General features: G+C 43.1%; 1 protein-coding gene across 1 annotated transcript; it reads left to right on the forward strand.

Annotated features, from left to right (window-relative positions):
• Positions 1-7,381: 7,381 nt before the first annotated feature.
• SH2D7 (SH2 domain containing 7) lies at positions 7,382-16,960 on the forward strand. The gene is made up of 6 exons (XM_044662890.1): positions 7,382-7,560; positions 10,671-10,760; positions 11,564-11,729; positions 13,354-13,587; positions 15,006-15,827; positions 16,910-16,960. Exons 1-6 carry the CDS (start codon positions 7,382-7,384, stop codon positions 16,958-16,960), a joined length of 1,542 nt encoding a protein of 513 aa, XP_044518825.1.

Raw genomic sequence — 16,960 nt, forward strand, 5'->3', positions numbered from 1 at the left:
TGGAAAGGACCAAGGAGAGAAGAAAGTGGGTTTGCTTTCCAAAAATTGAAGGACTCAAATTTGTAGCCAAGGCAGTAGCAGTTTAAAAAGCAACATTTAAGCGACTGTGTAAATCTGGGCATTCTGAATGCTTGAATGTGTGCAGAGGGAGAAGTGAACGACATTTCGCTTTACCAGTGCTGTATAAAAATAAGTGGAAATGCAATTCTTGTCCTGGAGAATAAAAATGTTTAAAATTGGCACCATAAAAAAATGTATGTTGTTGAGAAGAAAGTAATGGATTTGGAATCACAGGGCACAAGTTTAAATCTACCTCAGCTCCCTTCCTGTGTGACTTTGAGCTAGTTTATAACCTCTCTGGGTCTCAGTTTCCATGTCTATAAAATGAAGGGTTGAACGAAGGTCCTTTCCATCACTAGATCCATAACACCTCTCATCTACCACCATCCCCTCCAATATATCCTCCACGCTACTGCCAGACTAAATTCCTCTATCCTTTGACATGGCCATATCTCACTCCTTCACTCAAAAATGTTCACTGGCTCCCTAGTGTCTGTGGAAGCAAATTCACTCTTTAGGTTGGCAGGGAAGTCCGTCAACAACCTAGTTCCACCATACCTTTCTTATTTCTCCCCTCCACTGACCCTCCAGACAAACTGGCCTATTTATCAGGCCAGAGGCTTAGAGACAACACATCACTTTTTTTTTTTTTTTTTTTTTTTTAAACCCTTACCTTCCGTCTTGGAGTCAATACTGTGTATTGGCTCCAAGGCAGAAGAGTGGTAAGGGTAGGCAATGGGGGTCAAGTGACTTGCCCAGGGTCACACAGCTGGGAAGTGTCTGAGGCCAGATTTGAACCTAGGACCTCCCGTCTCTAGGCCTGGCACAACACATCACTTTTATAAAATGGAAGGTCAGAGAATTTAAAGGATTTCTCTAAGATCACAGAGCTGTTAAGTATCAGTCATAGATTGATTGATTTATCTATTTATCTATTAATTAATTAATCAATCTATTTATTTATTCATTCATTCATTTATTTATTTAAAGCCTTACCTTCCATCTTAGAATCAATACTGAATATTGGTTCCAAGGCAGAAGAGTGGTAAGGGTGGGCAATGGGGGTCAAGTGACTTGCCCAGGGTCACACAGCTAGGAAGTGTCTGAGGCCAGATTTGAACCGAGGACCTCTCATCTCTAGGCCTGACTCTCAGTCCACTGAGCAACCCAGCTGCCCCTTCAGTCATAGATTTAAACCTATATCTTCTTCACTCCAAACTCTGTACTTGGGCTGAATTATGGCTGACTCTCATTCCCGCCCAAAGCTCTCCAGTCATGCTATCTCTTATTTCTGAATTTTTCTTCCTCCTTTTTTTTTGCCTACTTATATCCCTCCTCGTCTTTTAAAGACTTCGTAAGCCTCCGAGCTGTCCTAGTTTTACTAGGAGGTGGGCACAAGCTGTAGAATGAGAGCTGGGTGGAAGATGGACACCCATAGTGGATGAAGGGCCATGAAGAGAGCTCAGCAAGCCCTCACTCCGGAGGAGCTAGTCCTCCCTGAGCAACTGGTACACCTCAGTCAGCTGTCTCTGCAGACAGGCTGAACCAGGCTGAGGGAAACCAACAGGGAGTTGGGGGGGCGTGTGTAGACTTTCCTCAGGGGATCACGTGGATAAGAGCACTTTGTTCCAATGGCCATGAAGGTGGTGTAAGCAGGCACTCCTGAAAGCTTAGAGTTTGGGCAGACATCAAAGACGCCAAGGCCGATCACTGCATCCCAGAGCATATCAGTCACCTTTATTTTTGTCCGGTCACTGGACTTCGATGACTTTGGAGGAGAGAGTCAGGTTGATGACTTTGTGCAACTCCACTTCACTTAAATCCAACTCATGCACAAGTCAAAAGACATCGCCAATGACTTCCTTTTGGTCGCCTTCAAGTACAAAGGACAGCAACCAGCCAAGCCTCAGAGCTGTCCAAAAATGTAATGGAAATGGGGAGAGGGTGGAAAGGAGAAATCCAGGAAGGGAAGAAGTAAGTTTCTCTCTATGCGAGATATTCAAGGGGAAAACTGGGGACATCTTGTTGGGTTGGGGTGTTGTCAAAGAGATTTTGCACAGGCTCTCCAACTTGCCTGGAATGCCCCTTCTTCTAACCTCTCTGCCTCTTAGGGTCCTTATTTTATTTTCTTTTTTAAACTCTTACCTTCTGTCTTAGAATCAATACTGCCTATTGGTTCCAAAGCAGAAGAGCAATAAGGGCTAGGCAATGGGGATTAAGTGACTTGCCCAGGGTCACACAACTGGGAAGTGTCTGAGGTCAGATTTGAACCCAAGACCTTCCATCTCCAGGTCTGGCTCTCAATCCACTGAGCCACCCAGACCAGATTAGAGTCTTTAGTTGATATCTGGGATCAGCTCAGGATCCAGCTCTTAAGACAAGCCTTTTTCTTACCTCTCTTGACATCATCAGTGTTCTGCACCTCCCTAAATTATATTTATGTTGTATCCCTTACTACCCTTGTGGCAAACCTACGACATACGTGTCAGCGCTAACACGTGTAGCTGTTTTTGATGACATGCGGCCGCATGCAGAGAAGCACGTTATTTAAACTATAAATATCGCAAAATTATGGGTTTTTTTTTCTCAGAGTGACACACCACCAGAGTTATGCTCTGTTTCTTGGCGAATCTTGACACACCGAGCTCCAAAGGTGGCCCATCACTGCCTTAGTAGAATGTAAAGCTCTTTGAAGGCAGACACTGTTTGACTTTTGTCTTTGCATTTCCAGCACTGTGCCTGGATCCTAGTGATGGACACAAAACAAGTGCTGAATAATGCCCTTTCCTTCATTCCTTCAATATCGAATGGGAATGGGGAAAAGCCACTAAACAACAAAACATTTTTCTGAGCTTTCGAGTTCACACAAAGTCTCCTTTACACCAATTCTAAGAGGTAGCTAGTACAAGTATTAATGTGCCCATTTTACAGATGAGACCACCAAGGCTCAGCATCAAGTAGCATAATGCCTGGCATAGAGAAGGCACTAAATATTTATGTCAGTTGATGGATAGACAGAGAGACAAGAGTCCGCACCAAGCATCACCTGCCTCACAGTTCTGTCGCCCTCTTAGCCTCCACCAGGTCTAAGATCACCATCAGAGGGGTGAGCACTGTCATCATTTGCATAGTTTCTGAACCCTTGGACCCCTGACTGCCTTTCATCCCCGTAGGGAAGGGGAAATTTCCATGCACACAAAGCCCTTTATTTCCTTATGCAAAAATGCTACATTACAGGTCCATAAAAATGGCCACCTCTCCTTTGTGTCCTGCCTACAAGGGAGGCGGAAGGGACCGATTTCATGGAAAGGTACAAAACCTTCCCAGAGCTGGATTTGAATACTTCTAGCCCAGTTTTTCCAAATAGCTAGAACTGTGGAGTTAGGGCCAAAAGAGCTGGTGGTAGCCAAATTGGTCTCAAGATGGATCCATTATTCTGTTTTGTGAATTCCAGGCTGTTCTGGATGTCCAAAGGGACTAAAAGGGTACTTGAAGAGTGGTGAGGTGGCTCAGTGGCTAGAGCTCAGAGTCAAAGTCTAGAAGACTCATGTCTGAATTCAAATCTGGTCTGGGACACTTGTTAGCTGTATTTAACAAACAGTTTAACCCTGTTTGCCTCAGTTTCAGGGCTGTTAGAACAGTGGCACAGTGGATAGAAAGCCAGGCTTGGAGTTGGGGGAAGTGGACCTGAGTTCAAATTTGACCTCATACACTTCCTAATTGTGTCACCCTGGGCAAATCACTTAACCCCAATTGCCTAACCCTTGCCCATCTCTCCTAGAGTTGTTAGTAGGTCAGAAAGTAAGGGTTGTTGGTTTTTTTTAAGTACTTGTTTAAGTCCCCTCACTTTGGATGGTGGTGATGATGGTGACAGCTAGCACCGATCTAGCAGTTTACAAACATTATCTCAGTTTAAACAATTCCAACAAGTTAAACAATTCCAATCCAGTTTTAATAATAATACATTCACCCTACAGTAGAAGGATGCCTAGATTTTGAGTCAGGACCCTTGGATCTAAATTTTCTACTCTGAGACTACCCTATTACCTGTGAGAACTTGGGTAAATCATTTCTCCTTTCTGGGTTTTCTGTTGCCTCATTTGCAAAAAAAGAAGTTAAACTAAATGTTTAATGTCTCTTTCACCAGTTAGATGGCAAAATGAATAAGTGTTGAGCTTGGAGTCAGGAAGAACTGAGTTCAAATCCAGCTGCAGACACTTACTAACTATGATCCTGGGCAAGCCACTTAACTTCTCTCAGTCTCAGTTTCCCTCTTCTATAAAATGGAGACAATAACAGTACCCATCCTCCAGGATTATTATAAGGATCCAATGAGATAACATATGTATAGCACTTTGCAAACCTTAAAGCACGATGTAAATGTTAGTTATTTTTATTATTAGCAACATCAGCACCATTACAATAAATAATCATAATGAACCCATAAACCCTCCTGGCTTGAAGTCCTTCAAAGAAGGCGTCTTTTTCACTTTCATAAAACTTCTGTGGCTTCATTTAGGGGGATGAAAGCTTTTTCTCTCATTCTTCCTTCTCTGGAGCATTCTAACCCACATTTGGAACTGTCAAATGCAATAAATCAGGACTCAATTTATTGTTTTGTTGATTTTCCAGACTTAAGAAAATGATGGAGAAAATGTTAAGAATGCAGAATAAGGGGAAACTGGGTGGATCAGTAAATTGAGAGCCAGGCCTAGAGACAGGAGGTCCTGGGTTCAAATATGACTTCAGATGCCTAGCTGTGTGACCCTGGACGAGTCACTTGACTCTGGGCGAGTCCCTTGACTCCAGGCAAGTCACTTGATCCCCTTTGCCTAGCCCTTACTGCTCTTCTGCCTAGGAACCAATACACAGTATTCCAAGACAGAAGGTAAGGGTTTAAAAAAAAGAATGCAGTCTAAACTTAAAAGTATGCTGTGTGTACTTTTTGCCTCTGGAAAGCCAATTGCTAAATATTTATCTATATATCCTTGCATAGGATCAGTAATTGAGGAATGAGTAAAGGAGTGAGAAATGTAAAAGAAGGATAAGGGACATGGGGCATGGACAGAAAAGCAGGTTTTGCTTTAACATAAAGAAGAATCATCTAATCATTAGAGACATCCAGAATTGGAGTGAGTAGTCTCTGGAGATAGTGAGGATCCTATCTCTGGAGGTGTTCAAGGAAAGTCTTGGTTGGGAATATTGTTAAGGGAATTCTTATTTCAGGTACGGGTTGGACAAGATGACCTCTGAGGCTTCTGCCAAATCTAAGATTCTGTGTTTTCTATAGGAATAGTTGGCAAATTCACAAATTATTGGGGGTGGAGGGAAGGGCTTATACTTAGATGATTAAGATGTTTGAATTTCTGTCAAGGCGATTCATTTTATAAATTGAGTTTTTCTATTGATCAACAATGCACCATTGGGCTGCCCTAATGGAAGGAAGTTGCAGAGGAGAGGCAAATTTTAGCATGACTTCAGGAAAACTTTCTAACAATGAGAGTAATCTATTTCCTTCCCTCCACACCCACCCTGGGGCAGAGGTGATAATGGTGGAGAAAAACAAAATCTTTAGAGCAATTAGCATAGTTAAAATAAATTTCTGCATTGAATATATCTAAATATAGACATAGACATATTGGTATATGTACATACATGTGTAAGTGTATCTATTATCTATACATATATAATGTTTACATAAACATATATTTTTATATATTTTATATTTGTATATATTATATATATTTTAAACATAGTATTTATATTGTTATATATTATTCTATAAATAATAATATATTATATGTTATATATAAATTATATATTAAATATATATTAAAATAATAAATATATGAATATATATGTATAAAATTCTGCATCCTGAGCCCATTTCCCCTCTGTCAGGAGGATGGGATCATGCTATATCACCAGTCCTCTGGAATTTTTGTTGGCCATTGCTTTGATCAGAATTCTTTAATTTTTTTAATTTATTCGTCTTTATGATATTGTTATTGTACTAATTGTTCTCCTGGTTCTGCTCCTTCCAAGAAGCATTAAATAATAATAATTAATATCCATATAATGTCCACTATGTGCCAGTCATTGTGCTTAAGCACTTTACCGTCACTTTCAATCTCCTCTGATCCTCACAACTACCCTAAGAGGCAGGTCCTTTTATTATCCTCATTTTATAGATGAAGAAATAGAGGCAAAGTTAAGTGACCTCCTCAGGATTAGGTTGCTAGTAAGTGGTTGAGATTGGATTTGAACTCAGATCTTCCCGACTGAGGGCCATCCACTCTATACCACCTAGCTGCTCCATTTATTAAATTCTTATATTCCTGAAGCTGTGCTTGGTCTTGGGGATGCAAAGATATAAATAAAACAGACCCTTCAGCCAAGGAGCTTCCATTCTGCCAAGGAAGACAGCATATGCCTCCCTAGATGGGGTGAGTCCACTGGAGAGGCAGTGAGTCCCTCCTCATTAGAGGGCTTCAAAAGCCAAGGCTGGAGGACCACATGTATGGTTGGCGGCTTCTCCAGTTCTGCCCATATTCTTGATCTTGCCATGACTCTCAAGAGGTCAAAACCTCTAGATTTCCTTTATCCGGATATAATCAGATTTTTTTTCTTTCCATCTTCCCTGATGTCTTACTCCTCATACACCTACTTTTTGGGGACTCAGTGATGCCGAATCATCAAACTTGATGCATTAGTTAGTTTTGTGAAATGTTCTTTTTTCTCTTTTGTATTCTTGGTTATAAGGAATAAGGAATGGTTCTTAAGGTAGAGGGGTGTGTGTGTGTGTGTGTGTGTGTGTGTGTGTGTGTATGCAAATAAAGGTGATATAAAAACTAAAGATAGCAATTTTCTTTTTTTTTAACAAGTTATTGCCTCCCTTGTACAGATGAGGAAACTGAGGCCCAGAGAAGTACAATGAATTTTTAGGTGGGTATACTTCATAAATATCCGCTGAGATACCAGCCCAGGACTTCTGCTCTTCCCATTAGACAATCTTTCCTCTCCTAGATCTCGCCTCGATGAGAAGTGACAAAAGAGGCCATGTCTCTGAAATGACCCAATCCCTCACCCAATGGGACTTCTTCAGCCTCTCCCTGACATCATAGTGGAAAACTGGTCAATGGTCTTGATATCAATAAGGGCTTCTGTTCTCTGCCAGGTAGCTAAAAAGGAAGTGACGATTAAGCAAATGAGCTCTCCTCTAGGATATAGAGAGCCTTGTAAGTGGGATGGAAAAACAGAATTGGGGATTCTCTCTCATCAAGCATCAGCCTTCAGATGTCCCAGGGCCCCCCACAACTGGATGGAGGACAGGATGAGGCCTGCAGACCCAGAGAAGTGGGTGAGTCCCATGGACATGGAAAGCCAGGCCATGGACGTGCTCAAAGACCTCGCCATCAAATGGTTTATGGAGACCCAGGCGCCCCTCATATTACAAAATGGCACCCTTCCTGAGTGGTTCCATGGATTCATTACAAGAAAGTAAGCTTGGCTCTCTTAGCTAATGTGGGAAATGGGCTTTATGGGCTATTACACATCTCTCTGGACCAGAAGGGCAGCAGGCTGGTGACTGAGGGTGGCTTCTGAGCCCATCTAACAAGATGAATGTGTCATTACCTTAGTTCCATTTTCTTATATTGGACAATGTTATTTACGTTCAGGTATGGGTTAGGTAAGATGACCACTGAGGCACCTTCCACATCCAAGACTCTGTGATTTAATAGGAATATCAATTTGGCAAATTATTAAGGGTGGAGGGAAGGGGTGTAGTTCATTATTATTAAAATGTTTGCATTTGTACTATATGTTATGATCTATGTATATATGTGTGTATACTTGTGTGTATGTATGTGTGAAATTTATATTGCTAGAGATGTTTAGGGACTAAAGGATGGGGTTAGGGGTTTGGTAGAAGTGATGGGAAGAGTGATTGATTTGTTGGTAGAAGCCCTGGGTTAGAACCCCAGACCTGGTACTCATTCATGTGCTCTTAGGCAAGTCCCTACACTGGGTCTGTTTCTCTGTCTTTAAAATGGTAGGAGGGGAAGCCTAGAGATTTTCTAAGGGCCTCTGGGTCCTACAAATTGCCCTTAGCTTTGTCTGAAATGAGCAAAGATTTGGGCAAGGCAGAGAAAGGCCATTAATAGTGATAATCCCATGGACGAACAAAGGGATGGTAAAAGTGTTTGTGCTCCTGTTTGAAAAGGACTGCTAAAATAGAGAAAAAGTAGGGACTTTCACATAAACCAATTGCTACAGAGCAGAGCTCCTCTCTGAACTGCTCTTCCTATCCAAAAGAGGGATACAGGGAAAGGAGATAGATTTGGAGTCAAAGGACTGAGGTTCAAATCCTGCCTCTGCCATTTACTAGCTAAGGGATCTTAGGTGAATCACTTATGCCTGAGTTTCCTCACCTGTAAAATTAGGGAATTGATCTAGAAAAATAATAGGTTCTTAATCTGGTGTCTAGGAGCTTAAAAAAGCTTTAATGGCTAGATGTCAAAGTAATTGGTTTCCTTCATCATCTTATGTGTTTTATTTGATGAATTAAAAATGTTATTCTAGGAGAGAGTTTGTAGACTTCATCAGACAGCCAAAGGGTTCTGTGATATAACTGAGGGCTCTTCAGCTCTAGATCTAAGATTCTATGACTTCTCTGGCTTTCCAATGGGTCAATGCATCCCAACCATCCATGCAAAGTAAATCCCTAGCACCATAGAAATTACCTATGTACGATGTCACTGGATGAACAAAGGAACCAACAAAAGAATCGGTCAATTAATTTTGTTTATTGTATTATAGATCTAGGGCTAGAAGGACCTCAGGAGCCATCTAGTCCAACTCTCTCCCCATTTTAGAGAGGAGACTGAAACCCAAAGAGATTAAGTGGCTTGCCCCAAATTGGTAAATGAAAGAACCAGAATTTGAAACTAGTGCTCTGGCACCAAACCTCACGCTTTTTGACACAATTTAAAAATCTGGAAGATGACCAGAATACTTCACTGTCCATCCAAATATTTGGAATTTTTTGGGCAGAGCTGCCAATGACTAGGTCAGGAAAGATGGGAGCATTGGAGAGTATGGGAAAGCTTGTGGGGGATCCTTTAAGGAGTATCATGCAGAAATCCCATCCCTTATGATAACTCCATATCTTCCAACTCAGCCTTTAATTGGAACGTTGGCAAACCATTAGCTCCATGTTAGAACAGGAATAAAACTCTCAAACTACCGGCCTATGACCAATTGTTACAATTTCAGTGTATTTATAACTCAGAAATTGGTAAATGTCACAAATCAGGGCTTGAGAAAAAATGGAGAAAATGTTGATAATGCAGGTTCAGCTTAAAGGTGTTTTGTGCTTACATTTTCCCCTTTAGAGAACTGTTTGTTAATCATTTACCTACATATCAGGGTCTATAGCAGGGGTCGGCAACGTATGGCTCTTTCTGCAGGAGCCACAAAGTCCATTTTTTTTTCAGGTGCTGTTATAGGAGCGGCACTGGGAGCACTGTACGGCTCTCACAAAATTACATTTTTTTTTATTTTTTATTTTTTAAACCCTTAACTTTCTGTGTATTGACTTATAGGTGGAAGAGTGGTAAGGATAGGCAATGGGGGTCAAGTGACTTGCCCAGGGTCACACAGCTGGGAAGTGTCTGAGGCCGGATTTGAACCTAGGACCGCCCGTCTCTAGGCCTGACTCTCAATCCACTGAGCTACCCAGCTGCCCCCACGAAATTACATTTTAAAAAATGTGGCGTTTATGGCTCTCACGGCCAAAAAGGTTGCCGACCCCTGGTCTATAGGGTCTGTTTACCACCCCCAAGACATATTACACACCCGTTGGTCCATTTGTACAGCTAATGTAATCAGATTAAAAAATCTTTATGAAGAGAAACAAAGATTTAGATGGTAGTAAGTTAAATAGATGTGTGCTATAAAATCAAACCAATGTGAAACTGTCTTTGAGGCTACTAGAGGTTTAAGAGACTAGGACCTGGATTCCTTCTTTCTATAACTCTGTAAGTTTCACACTGTTCTAAGGTTCCAGGCTGACCACTTCCAACTCCAGCCACCCCCAAACCCAGCTATAAACTGACCTTGGCCTTTGGCCATATATCAAGCTGACAGATGAACCCTAGCATAAACCATGGCCCCACACTGGTCCCCAAATCTACCCTCTAATTGTGGCCATGGTGAAGCCCCAACCTCAGCCCCAGGTCTCCTCAGTGCATCATTTTGATTTGTGGAAGAATGGCATGAGAAAATATGGCCTCCTCATCCCTACTGCTAGAGAAGGAGTTCAAAGCAGAATGCCAGGAATGGGACCTTAGGACATGGATGTCTGTATCTTCCTAGGACATCCCTGGGAGAGCTGAGAGTAAATAACAGTTCTCTTAAGGTAGCTGGATTTGTTCAGGTATTCAACAGGAGCGAGTGGCTCAGCAGGAAAAATGAAGGGTAAAGGATGTTTTTAAATCATGGAGCTCTCAAATCAAAAAGGAAAATATTCCCTGAGTAGATCGGAAGTGAGGTGGTATGGGGAATACGGTGGTCAAGGCTTCAGGTCCAAAGCTATTTCCTCCCACCAGGCAAACTGAAGAGCTGCTTAGAGACAAACCAGTTGGCTGCTTTCTCATCAGGCTAAGTGACAGGGCCATTGGCTACATCCTTTCATACAGGTAAGATTCCCTTTGCTCTGCAAAGAGAGGGCTTGACTCTATGAAATAACCCTTGGCTCTGGTTAACTTGGGCTTTTTGGGCAAGCTTTCAAGTCACCTAACATTGACCCGCAGAGAAATATAGGCCCTACGAGTCCACACAATTAAGCGCTCTCTCTCTCTCTCTCTCTCTCTCTCTCTCTCTCTCTCTCTCTCTCTCTCTCTCTCTCTCTCTCTCTCTCTCTCTCTCTCTCTCTCTCCTGTAAAATGGGTTGGAAGCACAAGGTATTGGCCTTCTGGATTCAGTCCCACATTCAATCCCAGATTCAGTACCCTCTCTCATTCCCAAATGTTTGTGTTTTGTAACATAAATATTATTTGTTTAAAAATCAAACCCTTCCCTTCCATCTTAGAATCAATACTGGGTATTGGTCCCAAGGCAGAAGATCAGTAAAGGCTTAGAAATGGGGGTTACGTGACTTGTCCAGGGTCACACAGCTAGGAAGTGTTTGAGGCTAGATTTGAACCTAGCACCTCCCACCTCTAGGCCTGGCTCTCAGTCCACTGAGCTCCCTAACTGCCACTCCAACCCCACCATATTATTTGCTTTTACCCATCAAGTTGAACATCCCAAGTCCCAAGGGCAGAAACTTTCACTTTTGTCCTTGCATCCTCAGCTGATGGCACAGTGCCTGGTACATCACTGGGGCTTGACCAAAGTTTGATGAGTGAATGAATAGAATAAATGACTGGAGTCTATTGCTAAGGCTTCTTCTGGCTCTAGATCCTCTAACTGTGAGGTTCTATGACTTGTCGCTTTTCAGGGGGTACAACCGTTGCCGCCACTTTGTGATCAATCAGCTTCAGAACCGGAGGTACCTCATCTCTGGAGACACCTGCAACCACCCCACACTCACTGCCCTCATCAGCTACTACCAGGGAGCAAAGATAGAGCCCTTCGGGGAGACCCTCACCACCGCCTGTCCTCGGGTATGCCGGGTCTGCATGTCTGATATATCGCACATGTGCTAAGTGTCCCTGATGGGCAGCATCCCAAGCTGTATGCTGTGAGGATGCAGGGGTGGATGAGGCACATCGGTGAGCCAAGAGAACGATGGGGAGAGAAGAGGTGGATACTAGTCACTGGAATACAAAAAGAAATGAGGATAAACACAGGGGAAAGGAAGTCTAACTGGGTAGAGGAAGGGGCAGGGTTGGCTTTGGGGAGCAGATGGCATCTGAGTTGGTCCTTGAAGGAAAGGAGAGATTTCATCTGAGGCAGAAATGGGGACATCTCTTCCAGAGGATGGGGAGATTCTGGAACCTCACCCAAGAGAACAACATGAGCTAGGTTGTAGAGGTGGGAAAGCTTGGAATGAAAGAATGGGAATGTAATCCCAATTGGCTGGAACATAGGGCACAGGAGAGGGAGAACTGGGGAGAAGATCAAACCAGGAGGTTGAAGCCCAAGAGTAGTAGACATCGAATTTCAGGTTTATTATTTGATGGGCAACTGGAAGCCACTGGAGATTATTGCCCAAATCCTTCATACACCCTCCTCCTGACCCTGCAGGGCTATTGAGTCAGAGAGTGGGGCAGCCACAATTCTAATCCGTCATGACTCCAGTTTCCCTTCCTCCAAGGATCCCTTCCCCTCCTAAGGACTTAGGGGCAGTTGCTAAATTAACTCAGTATGCCTATACAACACCAAATACCTATACAACTCACTGGAGAGGGGTGGTGGAAAGTAGCAAAATGGAAAGATAAGCCAGATCTGAGACCTTCCTCTGTAAGTAACTAGCTGGGAGAACCTACACAAGTCACTTGATCTCTTATTAAATCTCAATTTCCTCTGTCAAATAGGGAAAGGAACTCTTTCTATGTTACAGAGCTGTTTTGAGTATCAAGTAGCATTTCAAAAACAAGCTTTTATTAGTCCTCGAATCATTTATGCAAATTCCCTTATCTCACATTCATATGTATAAGGTATTATTATTATGAATTTCTCTCCTGTTATTACACTTTGGTCTAACAGTATTATGAAATAAAAATGGCCAAGTATTGTTATCCCCATTGAATTGAAATAAATTGAAAAACCAAGACCCAGGGAAATCAAGTGACTTGACTATGATTTAAGAAAATAGCTATTATTAATTATTATTATTAATTATTATTATTATTATAAAGCACATAGTGCCTTAAGGTTTACCAAGCGCTTTATATCTTTTTTGGACCTCACAACAATTTCGTGAAGTAGATGCTATTATGATTTCCATTTTGGAGAAAGGAAAACTGATGAGAAGTTAAGTGATTTGACTAGAATCATTCAGTTGGTAAATATCTGAGGTAGGATTTGAATTCAGGCCTTCCTAACCAATTCCATCCCTCTATCCATGGTGTCACCTGGGCTTCCATGAAGCTAGTAGATGAGAGAACCAAAGTCCTTTCCTTATCAATGTTCTTTCACCTACACCTGGGAAGACCTTCCTAGAATTTCTAGCTGGACTTTTGGTTGGATAGTGTGAGGGGGTGAAGGGATGAAGGTAGGAGGATTGGAGGAATAAATGTCACAATAGACAGGTGATCAAAAATGTTGTCCTTCCTGCTGCCACAGCCTGCAGAGAATAGCTTGTATGATGCCATCTCCCTGAACCTCTTGATGGTGGCCCCACCAGAGTCAACCAGTCCCTCGATGGAGAAGCAAGAACCGGGGGACTTAGAATACCTGAGATCTGCCAAAGACAAAGACCCCAAGACCAACTCCACTCCAAAGCCCAAGACTTCTTTTCTCCACTCCAAGAAATCCCTAGAAGAATGCCCTTGGAAGCTCTCAGAAGAGGACAAGGATGTAAGTATTTCTCCAAAGGGTAGAGATCCAGAATGGGAGTTAAGAGATCAAGTTTTTTCTTTTAAAACCCTTACCACATTCAATACTAAATATTCGTTCCAAGGCAGAAGAGCAGTAAGGGCTAGGCAATGGGGGTTAAGTGACTTGCCCAGGGTCACATAGCTAGCAGGGTCTGAGGTCATATTCGAAACCAGAACCTCCCATCTTCAGGTGTAACTATTCACTGAGTCACCTTGCTGCCCCCAAGACCAGGCTTTTAATCATGGCTCTGCCACTAACTAGCTATGTGACGATGACTATTAATCTCTTTGGGTCTCCATATGATGGAAGAGCAGTGTTATACTAGAAGACCTCAGAGGTCCCTTTCTACCTCTAGATGCTCAGTTGCTATCTCACAGGGAAGTTAAAGAATCAAATGAAATCACCCTTTGGAAAGTGCTTGGAAAGATTACCTAGTCCAGCCCTCTTGTTTTCAGAGGAGGAAATGGAGACCCAGAGAAGATAAATGATCTGTTTAAAGTTCATCACCCAGCAGATCCAGGGCTAGAAGCTTTGCCTGATCACTCAGCCCAAAACTCTTTCTGTAACATTCCTACCCCAGGAGTGCTTTCTTCTCTTGGGCAAGTGAAGGACCATCTTCTCCTCCTTTCTGTCAATAGGAAAGAGATCTCTCCCAGCTTGCATTCAGGAGAAATGGTCAATCAATTAGTGCATACTAATTGAATATCTACTACGGGCCAAGCCCAGGGTTAAAATCTGGGGGAAAGAAGAGTTGGGTAGGATGGAGACACATTGGGAAAAATCTCGGAAGCCAGAATGTGACATTGAACTCAGCCATTAGACCATGGATTTTTTAAGCTGGGCAGGACCTGCAAAACCCTCTGGGTCTCAGATTCTTAACCTACTGTCCATAGACGAGAGGTCCAGGAGAGATTTCAGGGGATCCATGAAGAACTCGGATGCGGAATAAATGTCATTTATTTTTTACCTTCCCCCTTTGTAATTTGTGTTATACATTATTCTGAGAAGGGGGTCCCTTCTCTTGAGTTTACACAGACTGTCAGAGGGGTTTGATGCACACAAAAGATGAATTCCTGATCTAGGTCAACCTCCTTATTTTACAAATGGGGAAATTGAGGTCCAGAGGGAAGAAAGAAACTTAGTTGAGGTCACAGAGGGTAGTAGTGTCTGTTCTATGAATCTACCAATCAGTTATTCAGTTAAGCTTATTAAGTACTGACTGAGCTCTAGGCATTGTATTAGGCTCTGGGTATACAAAGATAAAAATGGGGGCTCTGACCCCAAGGAGCTTATAGTCTATCTGTCTGAATGTAAGTCTCCAAGATGCAGAGGACTGTAGATGTGGGTTAGTGTGTGGGTTTGATGTGGGGCTTGTTCTTGCCTCTCCTCCCTATCAGTTTCCAGATGAAGCCCCTCCTCTGCCTGAAAGAAGTTCATCGTTTCTGATGGAATCCATCAGTGGCAGAAACTCAGGAAACATTGTGTATGCAGAGCTGAAGAAAAAAAATCAGAACCAGCAAAGCCTGAGCCTGGAGTCCTCTGACATTCCCTCGCAGATCCCTTCCTCTGGCAGAGAGTCCCAGGGAAGGTTTAACACTCTAAGTGGAGAAGAAGTGACTCCAAAAACCAAGGAGGCCTCACTCCTCACTTCTCTAAATGCCACCACATTCCCAGAGATAAAGGTGGATTCCATCAAGAAGTCTCCCACTGTTCCCCAAGGCACTGTGTTGGATAGCAGCTTGCCTGTGCCTATGTCAACATCTCCTGGAGATAGAAGCAACATGTCAAACCCCTCACATCATCAGGCCTCTCCCAGGGCTCAGGGCTCCCCTGAATCCATAGGGAGTGGTCAAGGATTTGCCATCCATGCTGTTCCTCAAGCCTTCGGAAACCTGGCACCCAATAAGTCCAGGGACCCCAGCCCTTCAGGTACCTTTGAACTCATGCCCAAGGTGAACAACTCTTATTCTTTGGAAGATCAGGACCAGGACTGGGGCAGCCATGCCTATGAGCCTCTCCCTGCTAGGTTGCCCAAGTCAGCCTTTCTGCCATTCATACCCATCTATAATCAGCTGGAAAGCCCCAGAGGCAGCGTGGATAATACTTATGAGAAGATCCCAGGAAGCCAGGCAGTGCCTTCACCTACCTTACCAAGCAACCCCTATGAGCAGATCCCTATCTCGAAGGCCCCGGAGACTAAGCAGTCACACTCACACAAGGTACAGTGCATCCCAGGAGATCTGAGTCCTTATCCTAATGCCAGTGATTAAGAGCTCTAGGACCCGGGGCTAGCCATTTCCATTTTCAGAGCCCCCGTTTCCTTATCTATTAAATGGGCAAAAGAATCCTGCACCACTGGGAGGGAAGAACTTTGTAAGATGCTCTAGAAAAGGATTGCCTTCTGGATCATAGATTTAGAGCTCAAAAGGACCTTAAACCAACTCCACTGCACAATCTTACATATTGCCTCTCCAATGGGGGCTCATTCTTCCTCTTCTTGAACAGCTATAGAAATAGAAAGCTTGCTGATGGTTAGAATATCCTTCCTGATGATGAGCTGACTTCTGCTTCCCTCTAATTTCCGCTATCAGTCCTAGTTGTGCCCTCTGAGATGCCATAGAATGTCTGACTCCCTCGATCTCCCATTGGACAATCCCTAAAGGGAGCATCTAAAGTTGGGCAACCGGTCATCACTCACTTATTAAGCTCTTTCTATGTTCTAGGCACTAAGATAAATGCTGACGATAAAAGGAAAGGCAAAAACACAGACTCTGCCCTTCGGAAGCTTCCAGTGTAATGGGAGGGAGACAGCATCTACAGAACCATAAACATAGAAAATATACACAAAAGCCATCTCAGGGAGAAGCCATAGCAGTGAAGTGGGAGCAGGAGAGGGAGCCTGAGAAAGACCTCCTTTAGAGGGAGGGATTCAAGCTGAGATCTGAAGGAAGCCCAAGGGAAAAGGGGACAGCATTCCAGTGTTAAAGCCTCGATTTGAGTTCTCTCTCTCCCATTCACTCATCTCATGTCCTTATGTCTTTTCTGGACTTATTTCTCCATTTGTGACACAAGTAGGTCTGACTTGATGTACTCCTAGCAAGAATGCCCGGCACATGGTAGGCATGTACTGTCTCCTTGTTGGTTGGTTAAGGTCCTTTCCAGCTCTGACTTTCCATGAGTTTCTAAATAGTTGAGGCACAGCAGCTGCAATTATTGACTCCCCTGATCCTCTTGTCCCCATGCCCACCTCACTTCTCCCCACCCCAGGCTCACTGCCTTTTTTCTTTTCTTCATCTCCCAGGCTGAAAAACACCGAAGGTTCTTCTTCACTGACCGGAAGAATAAACAGTAA

Source organism: Gracilinanus agilis, chromosome 2, assembly GCF_016433145.1.
Source record: "Gracilinanus agilis isolate LMUSP501 chromosome 2, AgileGrace, whole genome shotgun sequence".
NCBI lineage: Eukaryota > Metazoa > Chordata > Mammalia > Didelphimorphia > Didelphidae > Gracilinanus > Gracilinanus agilis.